General features: G+C 63.6%; 1 protein-coding gene across 1 annotated transcript in view; it reads left to right on the forward strand.

Annotated features, from left to right (window-relative positions):
• The window catches only part of KMT2B (lysine methyltransferase 2B), a gene marked incomplete at its 5' end in the record, with an annotated part of 34,669 nt that overhangs the window by 10,776 nt on the left and 1,202 nt on the right, over positions 1–22,691 (forward strand). The window contains 33 exons of the mRNA XM_084613627.1: positions 4,300–4,398; positions 4,635–4,797; positions 5,205–5,451; positions 5,810–5,865; positions 8,695–8,943; positions 9,180–9,274; positions 9,721–9,819; positions 10,429–10,542; positions 10,782–10,928; positions 11,696–11,791; positions 11,920–12,037; positions 12,371–12,484; positions 12,893–13,077; positions 13,613–13,705; positions 13,858–13,965; positions 14,210–14,283; positions 14,409–14,530; positions 14,941–15,047; positions 15,324–15,461; positions 15,868–16,026; positions 16,246–16,366; positions 16,552–16,630; positions 17,142–17,296; positions 17,690–17,908; positions 18,230–19,625; positions 19,906–20,004; positions 20,096–20,193; positions 20,433–20,570; positions 20,805–20,879; positions 21,096–21,273; positions 21,529–21,636; positions 21,774–21,857; positions 22,151–22,280. Of these exons, the coding sequence (XP_084469753.1) occupies positions 4,300–4,398; positions 4,635–4,797; positions 5,205–5,451; positions 5,810–5,865; positions 8,695–8,943; positions 9,180–9,274; positions 9,721–9,819; positions 10,429–10,542; positions 10,782–10,928; positions 11,696–11,791; positions 11,920–12,037; positions 12,371–12,484; positions 12,893–13,077; positions 13,613–13,705; positions 13,858–13,965; positions 14,210–14,283; positions 14,409–14,530; positions 14,941–15,047; positions 15,324–15,461; positions 15,868–16,026; positions 16,246–16,366; positions 16,552–16,630; positions 17,142–17,296; positions 17,690–17,908; positions 18,230–19,625; positions 19,906–20,004; positions 20,096–20,193; positions 20,433–20,570; positions 20,805–20,879; positions 21,096–21,273; positions 21,529–21,636; positions 21,774–21,857; positions 22,151–22,280 (5,463 nt within the window). The remainder of the gene's footprint in view (positions 1–4,299; positions 4,399–4,634; positions 4,798–5,204; positions 5,452–5,809; positions 5,866–8,694; positions 8,944–9,179; positions 9,275–9,720; positions 9,820–10,428; positions 10,543–10,781; positions 10,929–11,695; positions 11,792–11,919; positions 12,038–12,370; positions 12,485–12,892; positions 13,078–13,612; positions 13,706–13,857; positions 13,966–14,209; positions 14,284–14,408; positions 14,531–14,940; positions 15,048–15,323; positions 15,462–15,867; positions 16,027–16,245; positions 16,367–16,551; positions 16,631–17,141; positions 17,297–17,689; positions 17,909–18,229; positions 19,626–19,905; positions 20,005–20,095; positions 20,194–20,432; positions 20,571–20,804; positions 20,880–21,095; positions 21,274–21,528; positions 21,637–21,773; positions 21,858–22,150; positions 22,281–22,691) is intronic.

Here is a 22,691-nt window from a genome sequence, read left to right on the forward strand (position 1 = left end):
TGGGGCAGAGATCAGGGGTTCTCAAGCCACACCGGCAGGAGACTGCCAGGGCTGGAGGAGAACCAGGTGCCGGCAATGGTCCAGACCACTTTGTCACCCTCCCCGATGAGACAGTGGTGGGTATGGCTGCAGCCCCGACGCAGGATGGCTACAAAGCCCACCAGGAGCTCCTGTGTCGGATGGCTCAGAACCTTAACCTCCAGATAGAGGAGATCACAGAGTCAGGTCAGCGTTGGTGGACATTGACTGCTTCAGGGCCAGCAAGAATTGCGCTGCCCCTGAACAAGGCCATTCTGCAGCCTGTGAGGGCCTTGTTGCAGACCCCAGCCTTTCTCCAGCCTAAGGCCAAGTGGGTGAAGAGGAAGTATTTCCTGCCCCTAAAGGAGCCCAGCATAAAGGTATTTGTAACCCTGGTTGTCACTGCAGCCAACAAGAAGGAGACGCGAGGCAGCAGGGGGCCAGAGAGGCAAAGAAGCTGGACCTCCTGGGGAGGAAAATCTATTCCACAGCCGCCTCCAGCTTAGGGTCGCGAAACACCAGGCTCCGTTTAGCTGTCACAATTTTAATTCCTGGTCAGCGGTCCAGAAAATTCAGAGAGCTCTTGCCCTCTGACTCTAGGGCTACGTCTACACTACCCAGCTTTTAGCAAAGTGACTGTGTTGCTACAGCCTTGCAGCCAAAAGTAGGGTCCTGTAGCTGCTGTTTGTCAGCTCTCCTGCCGACAAAATCTTCCACCCCAACGAGTGGGTTTTTTGAACACCTGTGAAAGACCAAAGTTTTGTCGTTCAATTGCCAGTGTAGACATAGCCTAGGGCAGAATTTGCTGCCATGACTGAAGAGGGCAGCGCCATAGCCAAGGCATCCCTCCAGGCGGCCCTAAGCACCGTGGACTCAGCAGCCCGGGCAATGGCTACTGGAGTTGTCATGAGAAGTTCCTGGCTTCAGTCATCAGGCCTCCCCCATGAAGTCCAGCAGACTGTTCAGGACCTCCTATTCGAAGGGCAGTCTTATTTTCAGAACAAACTGACGCCCAGCTGCACAGCCTGAAAGATTCAAGGGTGACCTTGACATTGTTGGACTGTCCCATCCTGGATAAGCCGCAGCCCATGGGCCATATTTACTAGTCCCACTAGAGGCAGGACTTCAGGTGACAGAGTAATAGGGGTTTCAGGAAGAGACCAGCCTCTCACTCCTCTGCAGCCTCAACGTCTGCACACATGAAACAACTGTCGGGGAACAGACGATGCTTTTGAGGGGGCACCTGAGGACAGGGCACCAGCCCAGTACCTGGATCTTGGCCTTATATTTGTGGACCGTTTGTCCCACATTTACAGAGCTTGGGCCAACATCATGTCCAACTGGTGGTTGCTCTGCGCGGCAAAAGTAGGAGAAGCCTTGCAGTTTGTCTCTTCCCCACACCACCTGCCCATTCCTCCTCACAAAAATCTCCTGGCCCAGGAAGTGCAGTTGCTCCTAAGGGCGGGGGCAGTGGAGGAGGTTCCCGGGGAACTAAGTGGCAAGGGGTTTTACTCCTGCTCCTTCCTGATTCCAAAGTCCAGTGGGGATCTCGGGTTTATCCGAGACCTCAAACTTTAACAAGTTCTTAAAGAAGCTAAAGTTCTGCATGGTTTTGCTGGATCCAGGGGGCTGGTATGCCGCCCTTGACCTATAGCTCTCTTCCGGGGACACAGATACCTTCGGTGTGTGGTAAACTGGAACCACTGTCAGTTCACTGTTCTGCCCTCCGGCCTCTCAGCTGCCCCGGGACTGTTCACAGAATGCATGGCAGAGGGGGCAGCTTCTTCGGGAGGAGAGAGGCACATGTCTGTCCTGACCTGGACAACGGTTGGTTAGAGGTCAGTCCAAGGTGCGAGTGGAACAACCCATGGAAATTGTTCTATCCGCTTTCAAGAGCTTGGGACTCCTGATCAATGAGCAGAAGTCAACTTTCACTCCCGCCCAGAGGGTAGAACTCATAGAAGCAATCCTCGACATGACTCAAGCAAGGGCCTGCCTGCCGGAGAGCCGCTTTCATGGCCATCTCAGCCCTCATACCAGGCCAGACAGCATACCCCACCGCTACAGTCAGGAGCTGCCTAAAGCTCCTGGGGCACATGGCCTCCTGCACGCTGTACCATGTAAGTGCACGTCTCAGACTCCACCCTCTGCAGCTGTGGCTGGCAGCGGTGTACATTTTACCAGGTGTCACTCACTAGACCGAGTGGTGGCTCTTCCCCAGACGATGCTCAACGCCCTTCAGTGGTGGCTGGGTGAGGACAGTGTGTGTGCTGGTGTTCCTTTTGCAAGGCCCACACCAGCTGTAGAGCTGGTGTGAGATGCCCCAGATATGGGGTGGGGAGCCCACCCGGGGCCTCTCCGGACACAGGAGGTTTGCCTGCATATCAGTGTCAGGGAGCGAAGGGCAGTGCGCCTTGCCTTCCAAGCCTTCTGTTGCAAGCTCTGGGGCAGATGTGTCAGTCCTCATGGACACCATAGCAATGTTCTATATAAACAAGCAAGGGGCAACCCAATCCTCTCCCCTGTGTCTAAGGCATTGAAACTCTGGGACTACTGCTTAGCCCACTCCATTCACCTGGAGGCTGCTTAGCTTCTGGGCTTGCAGACCACCTGAGCAGGTCCTTCACCAGTCATCACCAGTGGTCTCTCTGGCTGGACGTCCTGGAGGCTATTTTCCAGAAGTGAGGGTTTCCCTAGGTGGACCTGTCTGCAACCAGAAGCAAAAGGAAATACCCCAGTTCTGCTCGTACCAGGGACACAGCCTGGTGTCTCTCTCAGATGCCTTCTATCTGTCATGGGGAGGCCGGTTCCTTCTACTCCTTTCCTCCCACACCCTCATCTGCAAAGTGCTCCTCAGGGTCAAAAGGGACAAACCCCACATGATTCTCCTAGCACCAGCATGGCCGCGCCAGCATTGGTTCAGAATCTTGCTGGACCTCTCAATAGATGCCCCAGTTGGTCTCCCAGTGTGGCCAGTTCTGATCTCCCAGGGCCGTGGCCGCATGCAGTCCCTGCATCTGACCGCTTGGCAACTTCATGGCTGAGACAAAGTCTGTGTGTGTCATCACATGTCCTTCCTTCTGAAAGTGGTCTCCCATTTCCACAATAGTCAGGACATCTTCCAATCTTCTGTCTTGAACCTCATGCTAATAGACACGAACAGAGGCTGCACTCTCTGGACGTTAGACGTGCTCTGGCCTTTTACATAGAAAGGACCAAACCCTTTTGAAAGTCCACCCAGTTATTCGTTGCTGTTGCAGAAAGGATGAAAGGCAGCATGGTCTTGTTGTGGAGGACCTCCTTCTGTATAATGTCCTGCATCTGCACATGCTATGGCCTGGCAAAGATGGCTCCCCCATGCTTAACAGCGCACTTCACACGGTCACAGGCCTCACCAGCAGCGTTCGTGGCTCATGCTCTGTTTGTAGATACCTGGTCCTCTAGCCACACATTCATGGGCACTTATCCCTTACCCAGCAGGCAAGGAACAATGCAGTCTTTGGGGCAGTGCTCCTTCATTCAGTGTCACAGGAACTCTGACCCCCCCCCCCCATTGATGGATTGTGTGGGAGTCCCCTACATTGGGCTGGCCATGTGCAAGCGCTCCAAGAAGAAGAGACGGTTACTAACCTTTCCGTAACCCCTGTTCTTCAGGATGCGTTGCTCACGTCCATCCCACAACCTGCCCACCTGCCCCTCTGTTGGAGTTGCTGGCAAGAAGGAACTGAGGAGGTGGCTGGTGCCTATCTACCGTGCCATGGAGGTGCTGCTCCAGGGGGCACCAGAGCCAAGCCCACGGAAACCGCTAGGGGAAAGTCTTCCAGCGACGGTGCAAACGACGTGCACACACCCATAATGGCATGGGCATGAGGAAGCACTCGAACAACAGATAAGGGAAGGTTAGTAACTGTCTTTTTCTCCCCAGCTCTGGGAGGGGGAGTGGAGATGCATGGTTAGAGAAGGGCAGGGCTGGGAGCCAGGACTCCCGGGTTCTGTCCCCAGCTCTGGAAGGGGAGTGGCATCTATTAGAGCATGAAGGTGGACCTGGGAGCCAGGACTCCTGGGTTCTATCCATGGCTCTAGGAATCCTGGCTCTTAGCCCCCTCTTTAACTCACTAGACCCCACTCCTTTCCCAGAGCCAGGGAGAGAACCCTGCAGTGCTGGGTACCTGATGCCTTAACCAAGCCCACCAATGTCCCAGAGCCAGAGAGGGAAAGGGGTCTGTCCCCGTAGCTCTGGTTGTGCTGTCACAGCTGTGTCTGTCTGTGTCCCGCCTGCAGCCATCACCCAGCGTCAAATCGGAGGAGAATGCAGAGGCTGCACCGGGGGAGGCTGTGCCAGACCTGGCCAGCGTGGACAGGAACGAGATCAAGAAATTGGTATGCTGGGCTGGGAGCTGGATCGTTGCCACTGTGTGTGGGGTGGGGGGCTTTGTGCAGAGGTGATGCGGGACAAGGAGGAACACAGTGGTGGGGGGAGGATATATCTTCTCCAGCCCTGCTCCGCACACCCCCTCCCAGTGGTTGGGGAGCGAGGCAGCCTCTTGGCCTCGTGGCACTTCCTGCAGGACAGCATCTCTGCCTCTGGTACCCAACCTGCTGTGATATCTCCACAGGGCCAGGAGTCCCCAGTGCAGGGCCCCCGGATCAAGCATGTGTGCCGGCATGCGGCAGTGGCGCTGGGCCAGTCGCGTGCCATGGTGCCCGAGGACATGCCCCGCCTGAGTGCCCTGCCCCTGCGCGAGCGGGAGGAGATCGCTGCCTCGCCGGCCGCCGAGGGTGAGTATGGAGATGGTGCCCACTCAGGGCGGTGCCTCCATGCAGGGCTGTCCCTGTGGGTGACTCTTCCATCACCATCGGTGCTGGCTTTGGGGTGACGCCAGGGAGTGCTGGGCTGCATTTAGGGGTGGGGTGGGGTGTGGGGGACTGCACTATAGGGTGGCTCAGCAGGGTGCCGTGTGGGAGGGTTTGGAGGGGGCTGCTGTGCTGCAGGGATGGCAGTGGGGTGGGGGGCTGCGCTATGAGGTGGCTTGGCAGGGGGTGATGTGCTGCAGGGGCAGGGTGAGAGGGCTTGTGGGGGGGGGGGGGGGACTGTGCTACGGGGTGCTGTCCTGCAGGCGGCCCCATGCCTCACATGGTGGGCCCAGGGGCACCCCATGGTAACCCCGCTGCCATCTCCCCCACAGAGACCTCCTCCGCCTCAGAGAGCGAGGGCGGGCGAGCACGACGGGGGAAGGTGGAGCCAGTGGCGGTGAAGGCCCCGGCCCCTGTGCGCCGCCCCGTCCCCCACCACCATCACTCAGGCAAGAAGAACCGCATGACACGCTGTGGCAAGTGCAAGGGCTGCCTGAAGCTGCAGGACTGCGGGGCCTGCGTCAACTGCCTGGACAAGCCCAAGTTCGGGGGACCCAACACCAAGAAACAGTGCTGTGTGTGAGTGTCCCCGGGGCAGGGGGCCGGGCGCCCGACTGCCAGGCTGGCTCTGGGCAGGGAGTGAGGCATGGTGGTTAGAGTGGGGAGTTGGGGGCCAGGACTCCTATGCTTTCCCCCTGACTGTGCCCCTGTGTGGCTTAAGGCAAGTCATGTCACTTTGCCGGAGCTCCCTGTATTATTTCCCCCGACCCCTCCAGCTCCCCTTAAAGCACTGTGTGAATGCACTCACCCTCCTGCTAGCTCCCCTTCGCATCACATGTGATGGACACAACACACACATACCCATGCGTGTTGCTGCCCCCTTCTGCGATCCCGCGCCTGTGGCCCCCTCACTCTGACCGGCTCTCTGCCCTGGCAGGTACCGCAAGTGCGATAAAATCGAGGCACGCAAGATGGAGCGGCTCTCCAAGAAAGGTAAAGCCAGTGCTGCTGCAGCCTGGCAGGGGCCTGGGCTGGGAGCCAGGACTCCTGGGTTCTCTCCCTGGCTCTGCCAGTGTCTTGCTGAGTAACCTTTAGATGTCCTGGGGCTTCCTGTGTGCTGCAGACCCCCGCACACGCTGGGTTTGTACACTGAGCGCTGCAGGCAGTGGGGGTGGGCGGGTGGTGGAGTGCTTTCTCTTCCTGCCCACTCTCATCTGGGGCCCATACCCCATCCTACTACAGCAAAACCGCCATGGCAGAGCCTGGAGGGCACCCTCAGCTGGGTCCTGCTCACCCAGTCCTCTGAGGCTCTGAGCTGCATGTTCCAGGGACCTTCAGAGCTCCCCATCCTGTCCCCTGTAGCCCAGCATCGCCCTGGGAAATTGGGCCAGCCCTGCCCGTGCTCCCTGCAGCACAGCAGCCCCTAGTGCGGCACTGGGGCCATCAGTGGCTTAGGGGAGAGCTCCCCCTACTGAGTGACCCCCCCCCCATTGCCTTCGCCACAGTGTCCCTCCCCTGGCCCATAGCAACCCTTTTTGAAAATATCTGGGGTGTTCCTGTCTGACTGCTGGAGCCAGGGGCATTGGGGGAGCAGCCTGTATGCCCTCTTCTGGCTGCGGGCCACGGTGTGAATCTAGAAGCTGTCCTTGCAGAACTCCTGGGTTCGGTGGATGTTGGTGCAAGGTGGGGTTGGAATGGAGTCACAGCTCTCACTTGCTGCCTCCTTGCTAGTTCGCCAGTGTCCTCTTCATGTGTTTCACAGAGAGGACCCAGTCCCCCTCAGGAGGGACACCCCCCTGCTCTGCATACGTCTAACCTCCCTGGCTAGCTCCATTCCCCGATCCTGTCCGGGAAACGCTCAGAGGTTGTAAGTAGCAAGGGCTGCAGTGGCATCTCATTAGAGTTCAGAGTTAACACAACAACAATTGTGGGGTAGTAGTTGAGGATCAGGGTTAACACAACCCGAGGTTGCCAGTCTAGTGTTGTTCATTTATAATGGAGTTGTTAGGTTTCAGAGTGAACACAGCAAGGTTGACACATATTGTTATTAAGGTTCAGAGTTAACGTAGTGTAGAAGTTGATGCACCTTCCTTAAGGTTGTGAGAGAGCTTGCTGGCAAGGATGGCACATGAGTGGCCAGTAAGGGTTAGGGTTAACCTGTCCACATGTCCCACACAATCCTTGTGGGGGAAAGGCCCCGGGCGCCCTGGCCAAGGGATGAGTCCCTGTGGCACTGCTGGGCCCAGCAGGGCTGCGTGTCTTCACCATGGCATAGCTGCTGAGCTGGGAAATGGCCGGGAAACTGCCCAGGGTGAAACTCGCCAGTGGGTGTTTGCTCTGAGGCCAGGGATTGCTGAGCTTGGGGAAGCAGCGCAGCCTAGCGGATACAGCCCTGGGCTGGGACGCAGGAGACCTCTGCTCTGTTCCCAGCTCTGCTTGCTGGGTGAGCGAGTAAGTTGTCATCGCCCTGTGCCTCAGTTTCCCCACTGTGTGGGGTGCTTTTGAGATCTATGGATGGGGGCACTGGAGGAGAGCCGGATATTTTCCTCAGTGCTGCTGGGACCCCCCCTTTGCCTGCTTAGATTGGAGGGGCCTGCTGCATCTTTGAGACACCTGGCCTGCCAGGGGAGGAGGCAGCCCCCAAGCTCGGGCAGGGTCTGTGGACGCTGCACCAGCTCCTCCTGCTGTGGGTAGGCCAGCCCTCCTCACCTGCTCTGTGGCTGAGGAGGGAAACTGGCCTAGCCCCACCACCCTGTCCTTTGTCCTCCGCTCCCTGCCCCCAGCTCACCCAGAGCCGGCCCTGCTCTGCAGCCAGCATGGTGGGGCAGGAGGAGGCTGTGGCGGGGGCCTGAGCTGGGGGGCACACAGGCTGCTCTGTGCTGCTGCCACTGGGAAGGCTCAAGGCCTGTGTGTGGGGGAAAGGTCCCAGCCCCTTGGGGAGGGGGAGTGGAATGGGGGGGGTGCTGCATGTATGTGGGGGAGGGGTGTGTGTGTGGGGTCGTGAGCCATATGTGGCTGGGGGGAGAGATGGAATGGGTGGGGTGGAGTCTGTGGTGCTGGGTGTGTGGGGGGCAGGAGGGGAGCCCTGGGGTGTGTGTCAATGGGATGGGGGAGGGGAGGAAGCTATTCACGGAACCAGACTTGCTCCAGCACTAGGCTGGGAGCCAGGACTCCTGCATTCTATCCTGCCCCTTCTCTCCCTCCTCCCCCCTGTGGGGCCCCTGCCCCCTCTGTGCTCTGTCTGCAGATCACAGGCCCCTGGGGCAGGGCCCATCCCTACAGCATCTGGGTCTGTTTGGGGTGGGGGGTGTGCAGAGCACAGTGGGGTGGGGTGTGATCTCTGGCCCCAGCCCAGCATGCCGTGTTCACTTGGGTGCCTGGTCCCATGTGGGGGGTGGATCTGGAGCATGGGGGGCAGGCATGAGCTGGTGGGTTGTGTTGACTGGAGGTGGGTGCTGTGAGAAGCCATAGTGGGACAGTTCAGGAGGCCACTGCGTATGTGGCGCTTAGTGGGGCGGATGGGTCTGCGACCTACTGAGAGGAGCCGGGCTGGGGGGCAGCTGCTGCATTGCTGTGTATCAGTGTCTCTTGGCAGGTTGCCTGGTGGTGGGGCTGTAGGACCCGTCTGTGTCTCTGAGCTGCTCCCATGGCACCTGGGGCTGTCTGTGTGTTTTGGTTGCCCCCTGTGGTTTGTGTGGTTGTGGGGATGGTGGGGGCTATCTCTTGGCTACCCTGCGATGGGGCTGGCGCCTGCAGGTCACACAGTGATGGGGCCAGCAGTGCCATGGGCCCCGTGTTTCAGTGACTCTCGGCCGCCCACAGGTCGCACGGTGGTGAAGCCGGTGGTGGCGCGGGACTCGGAGGACTCACAGGAGGAGTTCCCAGCGCCCTGGGAGCTGATGCTGGGGGCGACAGAGACAGCAGAGCAGGAGGCCCTGCTGCAGCGCAAGTCGGCCCGGCGCTGCGTCAAGCAGAGACCCTCCTACGACATCTTCGAGTCCACGGATGACTCGGATGCTGAGCCCCGGCCTGGCTCCACCACGCCCCGTAGGAAGCCCTCCCGTGACTCGGGTGAGCCGCTCTGCTGGGACCTCCGTCCCCCCTGCGCCTGAGCTGGCTCCCACCCGCCCCCCACTGCGTGGCGGCCGGCTCCCCTCTCCCCGTGACAGGTTGCTGGCTTCCCTGGGCTGTCTCCCCCACCTGTGTATTGGGTACCTGGGGTGCAGAGGGGTCAGGGCCTGGGATGTTGCCGTGCCAGCAGGTGGGCTGGGGCTGCTGGCCCTCTAACAGTCTCTCTGCCCCTCCAGACCTGCTCCCCATGGAGGCAGAGGAGCAGAGCCGGCCGCGGAGGACGCCGCTGCAGCCCGTCGTGCAGCTCAAGGCGAGGAGGAGGCTGGAGAAGGTGAGGTGGCCCCAGGCATGGAGTGAGCAGTGTATGGGGTGTGATGCACCTATGCTCCAGCACTGGAAGGACCCAGGCCCAGAGCAGAGGGAGAGGAGCCTGCATGGGGCCCAGGGATTCCAGTGCGAACACCATCATGGGTGGGCAGGCAGGGGTCTGCCAGGATGGGGAACCCCACCTTGTTCCATCCAGGCCTCCACATGACTGGCACAGCTCTCACTGGCTGGTTCCAGGACCCGTGTCCTGTTTTCTGCCCTCTGAGCCAGCCATTCTCCTGCTTTGTGGCTGGATCAGAGCCCGCACCGTCCAGAGTGGAAAGGCCATGTGTCCCTTCCCTACCCCCATGAGCCAGCCAGTCTCCTGCCCTGGAGCCAGATGGGAGCTGATGCCCCTTAGAGGGTGGAGGTCCCCTGCCTTCCCTCCCACTGACCTCCTTCTCCCCCCAGGACACACTCTCCTCTGGCTCGTTCCCTTCCTTCCCCAATGGCTGGAACGGGAAGCAGAAATCCACTGACGGGGTCCACCGTCTGCGTGTTGACTTCAAGGTGAGGGGGCAGCGCTCTCTGGTCCCCAGTGTTGGGCAGAATCCACACCCAACTCGGCCCTACTGTGGGAGGGGTGTCAGCACTGGCTCCACATCTCAGCGCGAGCCTCCAGCCCCCTCCCCTTGAGGTGCTGAGGACACAGGGCAGCTCAGTCCCACACAGGTGGTGGGGCAAAGGAATTAAGCCCCTTTCTGGTGCTGGAGCCCCCCCCCCCACCAGGCAGGGCTGGAGGAGGGGCTGGCAGGGGGTGGAGGTTGTCGGGCCCCTCTGGAGGCTGGCAGGTTGCCACCCCCTCCCTCAGGTGTCCCACCACTCCCTGCCACCCGTCAGGTGTGCCCAGTGGCTGCACTGGGGGTGGGGAGGCTGGTCCCCATGCTTCCCTTTGAGCTGGGAGGCACCACTGAGGAATCTCCAGCCTGTGCCCCACGGTGTGAGGGTCCCCTCTGGCCTGCCCACTTAGGATCCTGTGGGGTGGGTGGGAACAGAGGGTGGCATGGCTCTGTGTCCCTGGCTGCGGCCCCAGCCCATGTCTGTCTCCAGGGTCCCAGCAAGCCGTCTGTGGGCAGGGCGAGAGGCTCATAGCTGTGGGGTGGGCACCATCTCTTGCAGGAAGACTGTGACTTGGAGAACGTGTGGCTGATGGGGGGGCTCAGCATCCTGACCTCTGGACCTGTCACAGCCCAGCTCGTGTGTCTGCTCTGCGCCAGCAAGGGCTTCCATGAGGTGAGAGCGTGGGGCCCGGATGCTGGGGTTCTCCCCCCGCTCTGGGGGCAGGGGGTGCTGGGAGCCCAGACACTGGGGTTCCCCTTCTGCTCTGGAGGTGGGGGGTGTCTAGTGGTTGTGGGGAGGGCTGGGAACCCAGAGATCAGGTTCTCTCCCAGCTCGGGGGGCTGGGAGCCAGGACTCCAGGGTTCCCTCCTGGCTCTGGGCGGAGCCATCTCATCGGCCCGTCCCCTCCCCAGCTGGTGTTCTGCCAGGTTTGCTGCGACCCCTTCCACGTGTTCTGCCTGGAGGAGGATGAGCAGCCACAGCGGGAGCAGGAAGCGAACTGGTGCTGTCGCCGCTGCAAGTTCTGCCACGTGTGTGGGCGCAAGAACAAGGTCTCCAAGGTAGGTGCCCTGGCAGGAGGTCGGGGCCCTTCCCGCCAGGCAGCGTTAGCCTGTGCCCTAGCACGGCACTAGGGGGCGCTGTGCTGCAGGGAGCGCGGGTGGGGGGCTCTCCCTGGCAGTCGGGGCTGGCCCCAATGCCTAGCATTGAGGTCCGTCCTCCCCCTGCGCTGTACACCCACCTCCTGACTCCTCTGGGTTCTGTACAGTTCTTTGCCGCCAAAAGCCAGGTGTGAACCCCAGTGTCCGGCCCGTTAGTCCCCCTCGGGTGATTCCGTTCTGCTCCCCAAAATCACCCACGTGGGCAGCGTGACTGGGGCTCGGCTTTCATTCCTGCCCAAACCTGGTAATGCCAAGCAGCTGGGAATTCCCAGCCGGGCTGTGTCTTAATGCCAGGTAGGGGGTCCCTGGGTGACCAGCTACTCACCCGACCCCAGAGGGTGCCGGGCGAGGGACCCTGGGTGACCTGCCCCACCCGAGAGTGGACCAGCCTCCCCACCCCCAGTGCAGCCACTGGGCACACCTGACGGGTGGCAGGGAGTGGTGGGACACCTGAGGGAGGGGGTGGCAACCTGCCAGCCTCCAGAGGGGCCCGACAACCTCCACCCCCTGCCAGCCCCTCCTCCTCAGTGCCAGGTGAGGGGGCCCTGGGTGATCAGCCTTTGGCCTCACCCTGAGGCAGCTGCATCTCAGCCCTCGCCATCTCGGGGTGGGGCAGGGGGTCTCCATCCGTGTCTCATGCCTGCCTTCTCCTTTCTGCCCTGTCACAGCCCCTGCTGGAGTGCGAGCGCTGCCGCAACTGCTACCACCCGGCCTGCCTGGGCCCCAACTACCCCAGCAAGCCCATTCGCAAGAAGAGGGGCTGGGTGAGCACAGGGGCAGGGCCGTGCCAGGATGGGGAGGAAGGGGGCAGGGTCTATCCTGGGATCGGCAGGGTTGAGGTGTTGTGAGGGGGGGCGTTTCTCCCACACTAACGCTCTTGTTGGCTCCCCAGATCTGCTCTGCCTGCATCCGCTGCAAGAGCTGTGGGGCTGCCCCAGGGAAGAACTGGGACACAGAGTGGTCCCATGATTACAGCTTCTGCCCCCCCTGCTCCCTGCTCTATGACAAAGGTGTGTGTGGTGGGGAATGGGGCGCAGGGCCTTTCTCCTCTATGGGATGCAGGCTCCCATCCAGCCCCAGGGTGGAGGGCTGGCTGGCTCAGGGGGGTGGGGAATGGGATGCGGGGCCTTTCTCCTTTAGGGGACGCCAGCTCCCATCCGGCCCCAGGGTTGGGGGCTGGCTGGATAAGGGCAGCAAGGAATGGTGCATGGGCCTTTTCCCCTCTAGGGGACACAGGCTCCCATCTGGCCCCAGGGCAGGGGACTGGCTCGGGATGGGGAATGGGGCCTGTTCCCTCTGGGGGTGCCAGCCCCATGTGCAGCACTAACCCCTCTGCCCCCCAGGTAACTACTGCCCCATCTGCTCTCACTGCTACGAGGACAACGACTACGAGAGCAAGATGATGCAATGCGCCAAGTGCGAGCACTGGGTTCATGCCAAATGTGAGGGGCTCTCAGGTCAGTCTGCGGGCTTGTCCAGTGAGCTGCGCTGGGTGTCAGGGCTGGCCCTGCCAGCTGGGGAGAGCCCTGCCCCCTGCAGCACAGTGCCCCCTAGTGCTGCCCTGGGGCTTCGGTGCTGGTCTTGCCAGCTGGGGAGAGCCATGCCCACCTGCAGCACAGAACCCCCACAGTGCCCTCAAGCGCTGCCCTGGGGCTTCAGGGCTGGCCCTGCTGGTTGGGGAGAGCCATGACCCCTTTGGCACAGCACCCCCTAGTGTGTCCCCTCAGTATCTGCAGCACACCCCTTTTGCCTTGGGCTGCCATCTTAGCCCTGGCCCTGCTTTACTGGCCATGGTTGGCCCATGCACCCCCTGCCCCCGGCTGCATGGGGCTGGGGCTGCCTGAGCTGCTATGCTCTCTCCCCAGACGAGGACTACGAGATCTTGTCCAGCCTGCCAGAGAGCGTGGTCTACAACTGCCGGCCCTGCTCTGGCAGCGACCGGGCCAAGTGGCGGGATGTCCTCACCTCGGAGCTGCGCAAGGGGCTGCGTAACGTGCTGCAGGGAATGCTGGCCTCCCAGCATGCTGAGCCCCTGCTGCAGTGCGCCCAGGTACGGCCCTGCGCCCCGGAGCCAGGAGAGACCCCGCCCCCTGGCTCCCAGCCCCTGCTGTAGTGCCCCCAGGTACGGCCCTGCGCCCCGGAGCCAGGAGAGCCCCTGCCCCCTGGCTCTCGGCCTCTCCCTGCGCTCTAACCCACTAGTTCCCACAGCACTCCCAGCTGGGAGAGACCTCAGCCCCCTGGCTCCCAGCGCCCCCTGGAATCCATGAGTCCCCTTATTCCTCTCAGCTGTGGGTAGAACCTAGGTGTCCTGGCTCCTAGCCCCCGTTAGTCCATGTTGTTGCAGTGACACTGTCTGGTGCCCCCCCCTCCTGGCAGCTGGCTGGGAGCTGATTGTGGGGGCGTTTCTGGCTGCAAGGCGCACAAGGCCCATGCCAGGTGGATGAGTCCCTGCCTGCGGGGGGGATGGACCCTGGTCTGGGACAGTGGAACACAGACGGGGGCAGGGTGCAGACTCTGGGGAGAGCAGACCCCTCCCCACCAGCGACCTGTGGTTTTCCTGGGTGCTGACCCCCATTTCCCTGCAGTGCTGCCCGGATGACGGCGTGAAGGTGCACCGGCGACCCTGCAACCTGCGCACTATCAGCAAGCTCTTCGAACAGGGCCACTACAGCTCCGTGGTGAGGGGGCCGCGGGCCGTGCAGGGCACGGATGGAGCATGAAGGATGGGCAAGGGAGGTGGGGGACAGAGCAGTGCAGGGGGGCTCAGAGGGGGTGGTGGGCAGGGCGGGGTAGTGGTTAGGCTCTGCCCCCACGGTCGCTCTCCCCCCAGCACGGGTTCAGCGAGGACGTGGTGGGCATCCTGTTGCGGCACCTGGAGGAGCATGAGGGCCTCGAGGAGGAGCAGGGCGGTCCCTCTGCCAAGGCGCTCTACATTGAGGTATCGCAGGGAGCACGAGGGGCAAGCATGGTGTGCGTGCCAGGGCACTCGGGGGGGCGCTGCACATGGGGGGCGAGACAGGATTCTGGTCAGCTGGGCCCACTGTGGGTCTGGTTGGGGGCGGATGCTGGGCCCCCGTGGCGGTGGCTGGGGGGCAGCAGCGGTGGGCGGGGTGGCTGGGGGGCCCTGTGGATGTGGCAAGCGTTCCCCGGTGCAGCCCCCACCACTTGGCTCTCTCCTGCAGCTCATGGCGCGCTCGTTCAGCTGGTTCAACGCCCAGGACGCCAAGCGCTGGCAGCGGCGCAGCTGCCTCCCCAAGTGAGTACTGGGAGGTGGGGGGGACTGGCAACAGGGACACTGGGGGGTTCAGGGAGGGCTTGGGGTGACTCCCAGGGCCCCGGCTCCCTTGCCCTCACGCTGTTACTCTGCCCCCCCCCCCACAGTGGCATGCTGCCTGACGCTGTGCTGCCCCCCTCCTCCGACCACATGTATGCGCAGTGGCGCCGGCCCGAGGAGCCCAGCGCCACAGAGAATGGCCAGTTGGCACCCGGAACCGTGGGCACCTGTGAGTACAGGGGGGCTGGGAGCCAGGACTCCTGGGTTCTGTCCCTTGCTCTGGGAGGGGAGTGCGGTCTGATGGGTTAGAGTAGGGGGATGGGAGCTGGGAGCCAGAACTGTGTTCTCCCGGGCTCTGGGAGGGAAGTGGGGTCTAGTGGTTAGGGCAGGGGTGGGCGAGTGGTTGGGGGAGAGGACTCTTGGGTTCTGTCCCTGGCTCTGGGAGGGGAGTGAGGTCTGGTGGGTTAGACTGGGAGAATGGGGGCTGGAAGTTGGGCCAGCTGCTGAGTTGGTAGGGGTGATGGGGGAAGGAAGCTGGTGGTCACTCTCCATGTGCATTAAGGCCTCTCTCCTACGCCCCCACCCCATCACCACCATCGGGTCTCTGCCCCCAGCAGCTCTCACCCTCTCTCCTGGCAGGTGGGAAGGGCCAGGAGGTGGCGCTGTCGAAGCAGGGGCTGGGCAGCGGTGCTGAGGACAAGCGTCAGTGCGCCCTGTGCCTTCAGTATGGGGACGCCCCGTCCAAGGTAAGGCCTGGCCCACCCCAAGGCTGCACCAGGGCTTGGGTGAGTCATCAACCCCCAAACGCATGGCCTTGGGCCGCTGGGGATCCAGGGGAGCATGGAGTGTGGTTCCGTTCCCTGCTCAGGGTGGGGGAAGTGGGGGCTAAAGGTTACAGCAGAGGGGGCTAGGAGCTGGGACTCCTGGTTCTGTCCCAGGTCACTGCTGGAGTTTTTTGCCCTTTGCTCCCCCTCTGGCTGGTGATGCTGACCCTGTCCCCTTCACTCTCCACCCCTCCCCAGGACGCAGGGCGGCTCCTGTACATCGGCCAGAATGAATGGACCCACGTCAACTGCGCCATCTGGTCGGCCGAGGTCTTTGAGGAGAACGATGGGTCCCTGAAGAACGTGCATGCTGCCGTGGTGCGGGGGCGCCAGATGGTGAGGGGGCAGGTCCCTGCAGGCGGGGGGTCGGCCTCGGCTGAGTGAGGGGGCGAGGCTGAGGTGCTGGTGGGGTAAGGCTGAAGGGGAGCAGGTGTGTCTGCATTTGGGGCAAGGGCTGCTGCTCTCCCATTGAGGTGGGTGGTGGGGCCTGTCTGCCACTGGGGGGTTGGGGTGGGTGGGGCTGAAGCCTTCGGGGGTGGGGCCTGTCTCCTGGTGGGGGGCAGGGCTGAGGGCCGGGGGTGGGGCCTGTCTCCCCCTGTGGGGGCGGGGCAGCTGTTGGCCAGTGCGGGGGCAGGCTGAGGCCAGGGTGTGGTGGGGGGGCGCCTGAGGCCGGCTGTTTGCCCTCTGCACTGGCGCAGGCCAGGCTGCGAGCGCTGCCCCCTTACCCCCGCTGTGCCCCCAGCGCTGCGAGCACTGCCAGCGTACCGGCGCCACAGTGGGCTGCTGCCTGTCGGCCTGTCTCAGCAATTACCACTTCATGTGCGCCCGCCTGCGCCGCTGCACCTTCCAGGAGGACAAGAAGGTTTTCTGCCAGAAGCACACGGACCTGCTGGATGGGACGGTGAGGGGCCGTGCCGGATGCACCTGCGGGGGGTGGGGGCTGCGAGCCGGGCGGGTTGGGCTGTGGGGTGCTACTCCCCTGGAGATTGAGGGCTAGGGCCCCATGGTGTGTTTGCGGGGTCCCTATGGCCAGGCTGGCCCTTGCGGGGGGTCCCCGCTAAAGTGCTTCCAGGCAAGGGGGTACTGCCCAGCTGCTGACCCATACCCCCACCCGCTCCAGGAGATCGTCACCGAGGACGGGTTCGATGTGCTGCGCCGGGTCTACGTGGACTTCGAGGGCATCAGCTTCAAGAGGAAATTCATGGTTGGCCTCGAACCCGACACAGTCAACATGATGATCGGTGAGTGCGGGGGGGCTTCTTCCTTCTAGGGGGCGCCAGCTCTCATCCGGCCCCAGAGCGGAGGACTGGCTGACTGGGGAAGAGGCGGGCAGGGAATGGGGCATTTGGCCTCCCCCTCCACGGGGTGCCAGCTCTCATCTGGCCGTAGGTGCGTGCGGATGTCCTCACCTCATCTCCTATTGTAGGTTCCATCAAGATAGACAGTCTGGGGCTGCTGACGGACCTGTCGGAGTGCGAGGGATGCCTCTTCCCTGTCGGCTACCAGTGAGTATCTGGCCCCCGGCGCGGGGCTTCCCTGGCTCCCTGCCCTGCAGTGTGTGCACTACAGGGATGACCCCATCCCCAACCCTCCCCCGCCCTGGGGCTGCCTGTGTACCCCACCCCAATTTCCAGCCCCCCATGCCCCTCTTCGGGGGGCTAAGTGGGCGGCTGGGGCCATGCCGGAGCAGCCAGGGAGGGTTGAACTATCAGCACAAGGGAAAGGTGGCAAGGACGCATATGGTGCCGAGCCAATGTCGAGACCCGTCTGGCCGCAGGCGTCCAGCCCGTGGGACGGTTCCCTGGCAGGCTCATTGCAACTCACTGGCCGCACCAGGCAGGATAGGGGCAACCAGTGGAGGGAGTGGCCAGGGCACGGTGCAGTGACTTGGGCCAGCCACCTTTCGGGGAGGTGCTTTAGCCAGATACCTGTGGCTGGGCTTGGGGCGGGGGTGGAGTCTCTGGCTTGTGCTGTCCCAGAGCTCAGGTGGCTCTGGGCGGTGCCCTCTCCTGCCAGGTGCACTCGGCTGTATTGGAGCACCGTAGATGCCCGGAGGCGCTGCTGGTACAAGTGCCGAATCCTGGAGTGCCGGCCCCAGCCGAACCAGAAGGAGCCAGACCCGCTGGTGGGGCAGGAGGAGAACCAGACCATCGTGCACAGCCCTACCACAGGTGAGGGATGGGGTGGGGGGCTGACCCGGTTGAAGGGGGAGGCACTCTGCCACCATACAAGGGGGCTTTGTGGGCTCTGCACAAGCCAAGCGTGTTCTGGGTGGGGGCTCCCATCCTCGGGGGCGGGGCTGTCCTTGGTGCACCAGCCCCTGTGTCCTGCCTGGGAGCTGTCCTCTCACCCTGGCAGAGGATAAAATACCCGCTGCTGCAGCTAGGGGAGACTCCTTTCAGCTCAAAGTGCAGCGTTGTGTGGCTGCTGCCCTGCCCCAGAGGTGGCTGCATTTCTGTACCAGGCGCGTGTCCTGGTGCTGTCTCCAGGGCCATGCAGTCGGGTCTCCGTGCCGTAGGCGGCTCCTCGCTCTACCTAGCATGTTGTTTTTGCTCCGGTTTCAGACGCTCACCTCTGGGATCTGCACCTCCCGAGTGCAGCGCCTGCCATGCTGGCACCAGAGTGCCACTCGCCTTCCTGCAACCCGGGGCCCCTGCCTCCCCCGGAGCCGGCCACCACTTCCGTGCCCCGCTCCTTGGCTGGAGCTCGCATCAAAGTGCCCAACTACTCTCCGACGCGCCGGCCCCTGGCTGGGGTCTCCTCCCGGCCGCTGCCATCACCCGGTAAGTGCCCCCTGCCTGGTCATGAGGGGCAGGGCTGGTTGCCTTGTGGGGGGAGGGAGAAGGGTGGGTTGCTGCTCGTGGCCTGGTCTCTCAAAGGATTCTGGGAAACAAGCACTGTGGAGGGTGGGGGGTGGCGGGAGGAGTTGTGGCCTAGGGGGTTCTGGGATGCACTCTTTGGGGTTTGGAATTGGGGGCAGTGTTGTGGGCCAAGGGTTGTGAGATGCTTTCTGGGGGCTGGTGGTCTGATCCCGCCTGGGAGTGGTGTGCGGGGTCCCCCCAAACCCGGTGCCAGCATCTCACCCCCCCGTTTTCCCCCCTCAGGCAGCACGTCGTCCATGGCCCACCACATCCTGACGGTGGGCGACCCGGACTTCACACCACTGCGCCGCCCCCGGCGCCACAGCCCCCTCTCGCCGCCCCCGCGCCGGGCCCCCTCCCCCCCGCGCCCCACCAGGACTCGGCCGCCGGGCCCCACCTCTCTCAGGGCAGGAGCCGCTCCCCCGGGGAGCAGCCCACAGCACCCCCCTACCTCAGCCAGGCCCGGCCCACCTACCTCCCCCCCGGCAATCCCCTCGTCCCCCGGCGTGCCCCCCGAACTGACCTTCGATGAGCTCAACGTCTCGGACCTGGAGTTCGACGACAGCCTGCTGGATGAGCCCTTCCAGGTGGGGGGTGAGGGGCGGGGGCCCTGCTCCTCGCCTGGCCTGCCCCTGGCCGGCCCCAGTGACGAAGACGAGGAGGAGGAAGGGGCTGGGGGCACTGGGCGCTACTTCCGCTTTTCCCGCACGGTGGTGACACGGGAGCTAGACCTGGCGCCGTACCCGCTGGACCTACCGCTACCCCACATCGACCAGCTGGATGGGGTGGATGATGGGGAGGGTGAGGGGCGGGGTGCCAATGGCAAGCGGGTGGAGCCAGGGGCAGAGCAGGGGTCAGCTGGCCCCGCCCCCCCACCCGAGGACCTGCCTTCGGAAATCGTGGACTTTGTGCTGAAGAACCTGGGCGAGGGCAAGGCCCCGGAGCCCAGCGTGAATGGCAGCGAGGCAGGCCCTGCACCCGAGCCAGCCCGTGCCTTGGGCTGGGTGCCAGGCAGCCCGGGCGTCCGGGTGCTGGGCCCCGAGGCGCCCGCCCCGCCCAAGCCTGGCTCCAAGGTCATCCTGGTCAACAAGCTGGGGCAGGTGTTCGTCAAGATGCAGGGCGGGGAGGAGGCGCTGGCAGGGGGCAGCCTGGAGGGGCCGGGTGCCCCCGCCAAGCCAGGCCCGGCTCTGCCCCCACAGCCCCCAGCCAGCCTGGGCACAGTGATCTTCCGTGCTGCAGCCCCACTGGGCGTGGCCAGGAGCCCAGTGCCCACCTGGACCATCCGAGCGCCTGTTCTCAGCATGGTGCCCATGATGAATGTGCTGCGGCCACCAGGTGCTGGGGGGCAGCTCACCCTGGGCCCCTCAGCCCTGGTTACGCCCTCGCTGGGGCTGCCCCAGCCCTGCCTGCTGCAGCGCCTGGCCCTCAACTCAGGCTTGCTCCACCTGCCTGTCCCCCCACCCCAGCCACATGCCCACCAGCTCCCCAGCAGTGCCAAGAGGGTTTCTGCCGTCGCTGGTGCCCACCCCAAGAGGCCCAAGCTGGAGGAAGAGGAAGAGCTGCTGCCCCCTGCATTGCCAGCTGGTACCCCTGACAGCCAGAGCAGGAACGGCCTCACCAGCCCCCCGCAGGGCCCCAGGTAGGTGACCCCAACCCCATAAGCTGTGGGGAGTAGTGCATTCTGGGACATGGCCGCCCAGTGCATGTCTCCCTGTAAGGACATGTCAGATCTGTGCCATGGGGTGCCTTAACCCCGCCCCCCCCAAGCTCTGCCAGTACCCCTCAATTTTGACCCACAGCCCCCTCCTGTCCTAGCCCTGGGCTCCCCACAACCTGCCCTGCTCTGCCAGGGCCCCTTGATCCCAACCCACAGCTGCCATTGCCTGCCCCCTAAGTCCACTGCTGTGCTGGCATTGTAGGCCCGGCCGGGTGCGGATGAAGACCCCCTCGGTGAAGAGTGTCCTGGAGCTGGCGGCGCTGAAGGAGCAGGCGGAGCTGAGCGATGGGGGCAGCACAGGGTGAGTGTGAGCCCTGCTGGCCCCCCGCCCTGCCCCACCTTCCCGGCCGGTGGCCTGTCCGTGCTGAGCTCTCTCTGCCTGACCCCTGCAGGTCACCCTCGGATCCCTCCCTCGTCCCGGAGTGCAGCCCCCGCATGCCGGATCCCAGCCTGGAGCCTCCGCCAGAGCCCACGTGGCACCGCTACACAGGTACTGCCTGGGCAGCCAGTGTGGGGAGTGGGACTGGTGTGGTGCTGTGCCATGGGGGGGCGGGGGGGTTGGGGCATCATGCCATCCTGTGAGGGGGTTTGGGGGATGCCGTGCTGCAGGGCTTGGCTGGTAGGCAGAGGGGAGCCTGGGACTGGAGCAGGGTGGGAGGCGGCGTGGAGACGTGAGCCAGGACTCTGTGCCCTGCCCCACCCTGCCCCATTCTCACTCTCTACCCCTAGGGGAGTTGTCCAGCTCCGATGAGGACGCCCTGTACTGCGAGGATAAGGAGAATGAGGCGCCACCCAAGAGCCAGCCGCACCTATGCTTCGAGATCAGCAGTGAGGATGGCCTTAGCGTGCAGGCTGACAGCATTGATGGTATGGGGCCTTTCCCCTCCAGGGGATGCTGGCTCTGAGCAGCCCCGATGGGAGGGGACTGGCTAGTGGGGGAAAGGGACACTGGGCCTTCCCCTCCAAGGGGCACCGGCTCTGATCAGGCCTCAGGGAGGGGACTGGCTGGCTTAGGCGGAGGGAGGGGTAGGGAATGGGGCACAGGGCTGTGGGAGTGCCAGGCAGCCTAGGGGCTCATGCTCTCCCCTGCTCTCTCCCCAGGTGCCTGGAAGGCTGTGATTGAGAAGGTGCAGGAGGCACGAGCCAATGCCCGCCTCAAGCACCTGTCATTCGCTGGTGAGTGTGGGGAGCCCTGGCCTAGGGTCTTGTGGGTTAGAGCAGGGGGGCTGGGAGCCAGGACTCCTGGGTTCTCTCCCAGTTCTGGGAGGGCAGTGGGGTCTAGTGGTTAGAGCGGGCAGAGCTGGGAACCAGGACTCCTGGGTTCTCTGCCAGCTCTGGGGCGGGGCGGGGCTCAAGGCCATGCGGGTCTCTGATGCCTGGGGGTCTCCCCAGGCATGAACGGGGTGCGCCTGCTGGGCATGCACCATGATGCAGTCACCTTCCTGGTGGAGCAGCTGCACGGCGCCAAGTCCTGCCACAAGTACAAATTCCGCTACCACCAGCACGAGGAGGAGGAGGAGTCACTGCCCCTGAACCCCAATGGCTGCGCCCGCGCCGAGGTCTACGTCAGGTGGGGCCGAGGGGACGTGGACCTGGGTGGAGCAGGTCTGGTCTCAGGGAGTGGGGGAGACCCCCCGGAATTGGGAATCCACCCTGGGGTGAGGATGCCATTGGGAGTGGGGCTTGCGACCTGGCCGGTAGGAGAGTGAGGGGTCTGTCAGGAGTGGGGTGGGGGGTGCAGGGTTGATCGGGGTGGGGATGTGGGTGGGAATGGGGGAGGGGTCGATGGTGCTTTAATCCTGCCCTCCCACCCCCCCTCACCCAGGAAATGCACCTTTGACATGTTCAACTTCCTGGCGTCGCAGCACCGCACGCTGCCCGAGGGCGGCACCTATGACGAGGAAGAGGATGAGGTGCAGCTGAAATCCACCAGGTAATGGAGCGGGGGGGGACTGGGAGCCAGGACTCCTGGGTTCTGTGTCCAGCTGTGGGAGGGCTGCCCTGTGTCTATTGGCGGGGGCCCTGGGTGGGCTCGGTTCTGATCCGCTTTGTGCTCTGCTCTCTCCCCAGGCGAGCCACCAGCCTGGAGCTGCCCATGGCCATGCGCTTCCGGCACCTCAAGAGAACCTCCAAGGAGGCTGTGGGCGTGTACAGGTAACGCGTCTGCCCCCCCCCCCAAGCCCATCCCAGGGCCCAGCACATGGCCCCGCTCTTACACGGCATGTACAGGGGGGCAGAAATGGGCATCTGGCTACAGCTGGCGCCCCCTCTCACTCTGCTGCTTTTTGCCCTGGGGGCACTTGCTGTTGGCTTGCCCTGCTTCCTGGGGCGCCTCCCTGTGGTGCTCGGCTAGTGCTGCCTGCCTTCCCCCCTCCCCCCAGTGCGCTGCCTCTGATCTCAGGCCTGGCTCCTGCGCTGACCCTGTGTGCCCACCCCCTCCCCCCCAGGTCGGCCATCCACGGGCGTGGGCTGTTCTGCAAACGCACCATTGATGCGGGCGAGATGGTCATTGAGTACTCGGGCATCGTCATCCGCTCGGTGCTGACCGACAAGCGTGAGAAGTACTACGATGGCAAGGTGTGGGGGGCCTGGGCTGGGGGAGCTTCGCTGCGAAAGTCTCAGTCTTGGGGGTGGGGGGAGGTTGTCAGCACTGGGGGAACAGGAGGTGGGCTGCTGGGACCTGGTCCATAGGGGCTGAGGGCGGGGGGGGGCAGGAGAGGGGTAGGTGAGTGGAGGTTGGTGGCTGTGGGGGTTGCGGTGAGGTGGGTTACCAGCTTGCGGGGGCAGGAGTGGCGGAGGGGGGGTTGCTGGGGGTGGGTTGCAGGCTCGGGAGATCGGGAGGGGTGGCTGGGGGGGGTTGCAGGCTCGGGAGATTGGGAGGGGTGGCTGGGGGGGTGGGGTTTGCTGGCTCTGGAGATCGGGAGAGGTGGCTGGGGGCAGGAGAGGAGCAGCTGGGGGGGGGGCTGGAGGCCGGGGGGGGTGGGGTTT

This window comes from Lepidochelys olivacea (assembly GCF_965140295.1).
Source record: "Lepidochelys olivacea isolate rLepOli2 genome assembly, chromosome: 24".
NCBI classification, from domain to species: Eukaryota; Metazoa; Chordata; order Testudines; family Cheloniidae; genus Lepidochelys; species Lepidochelys olivacea.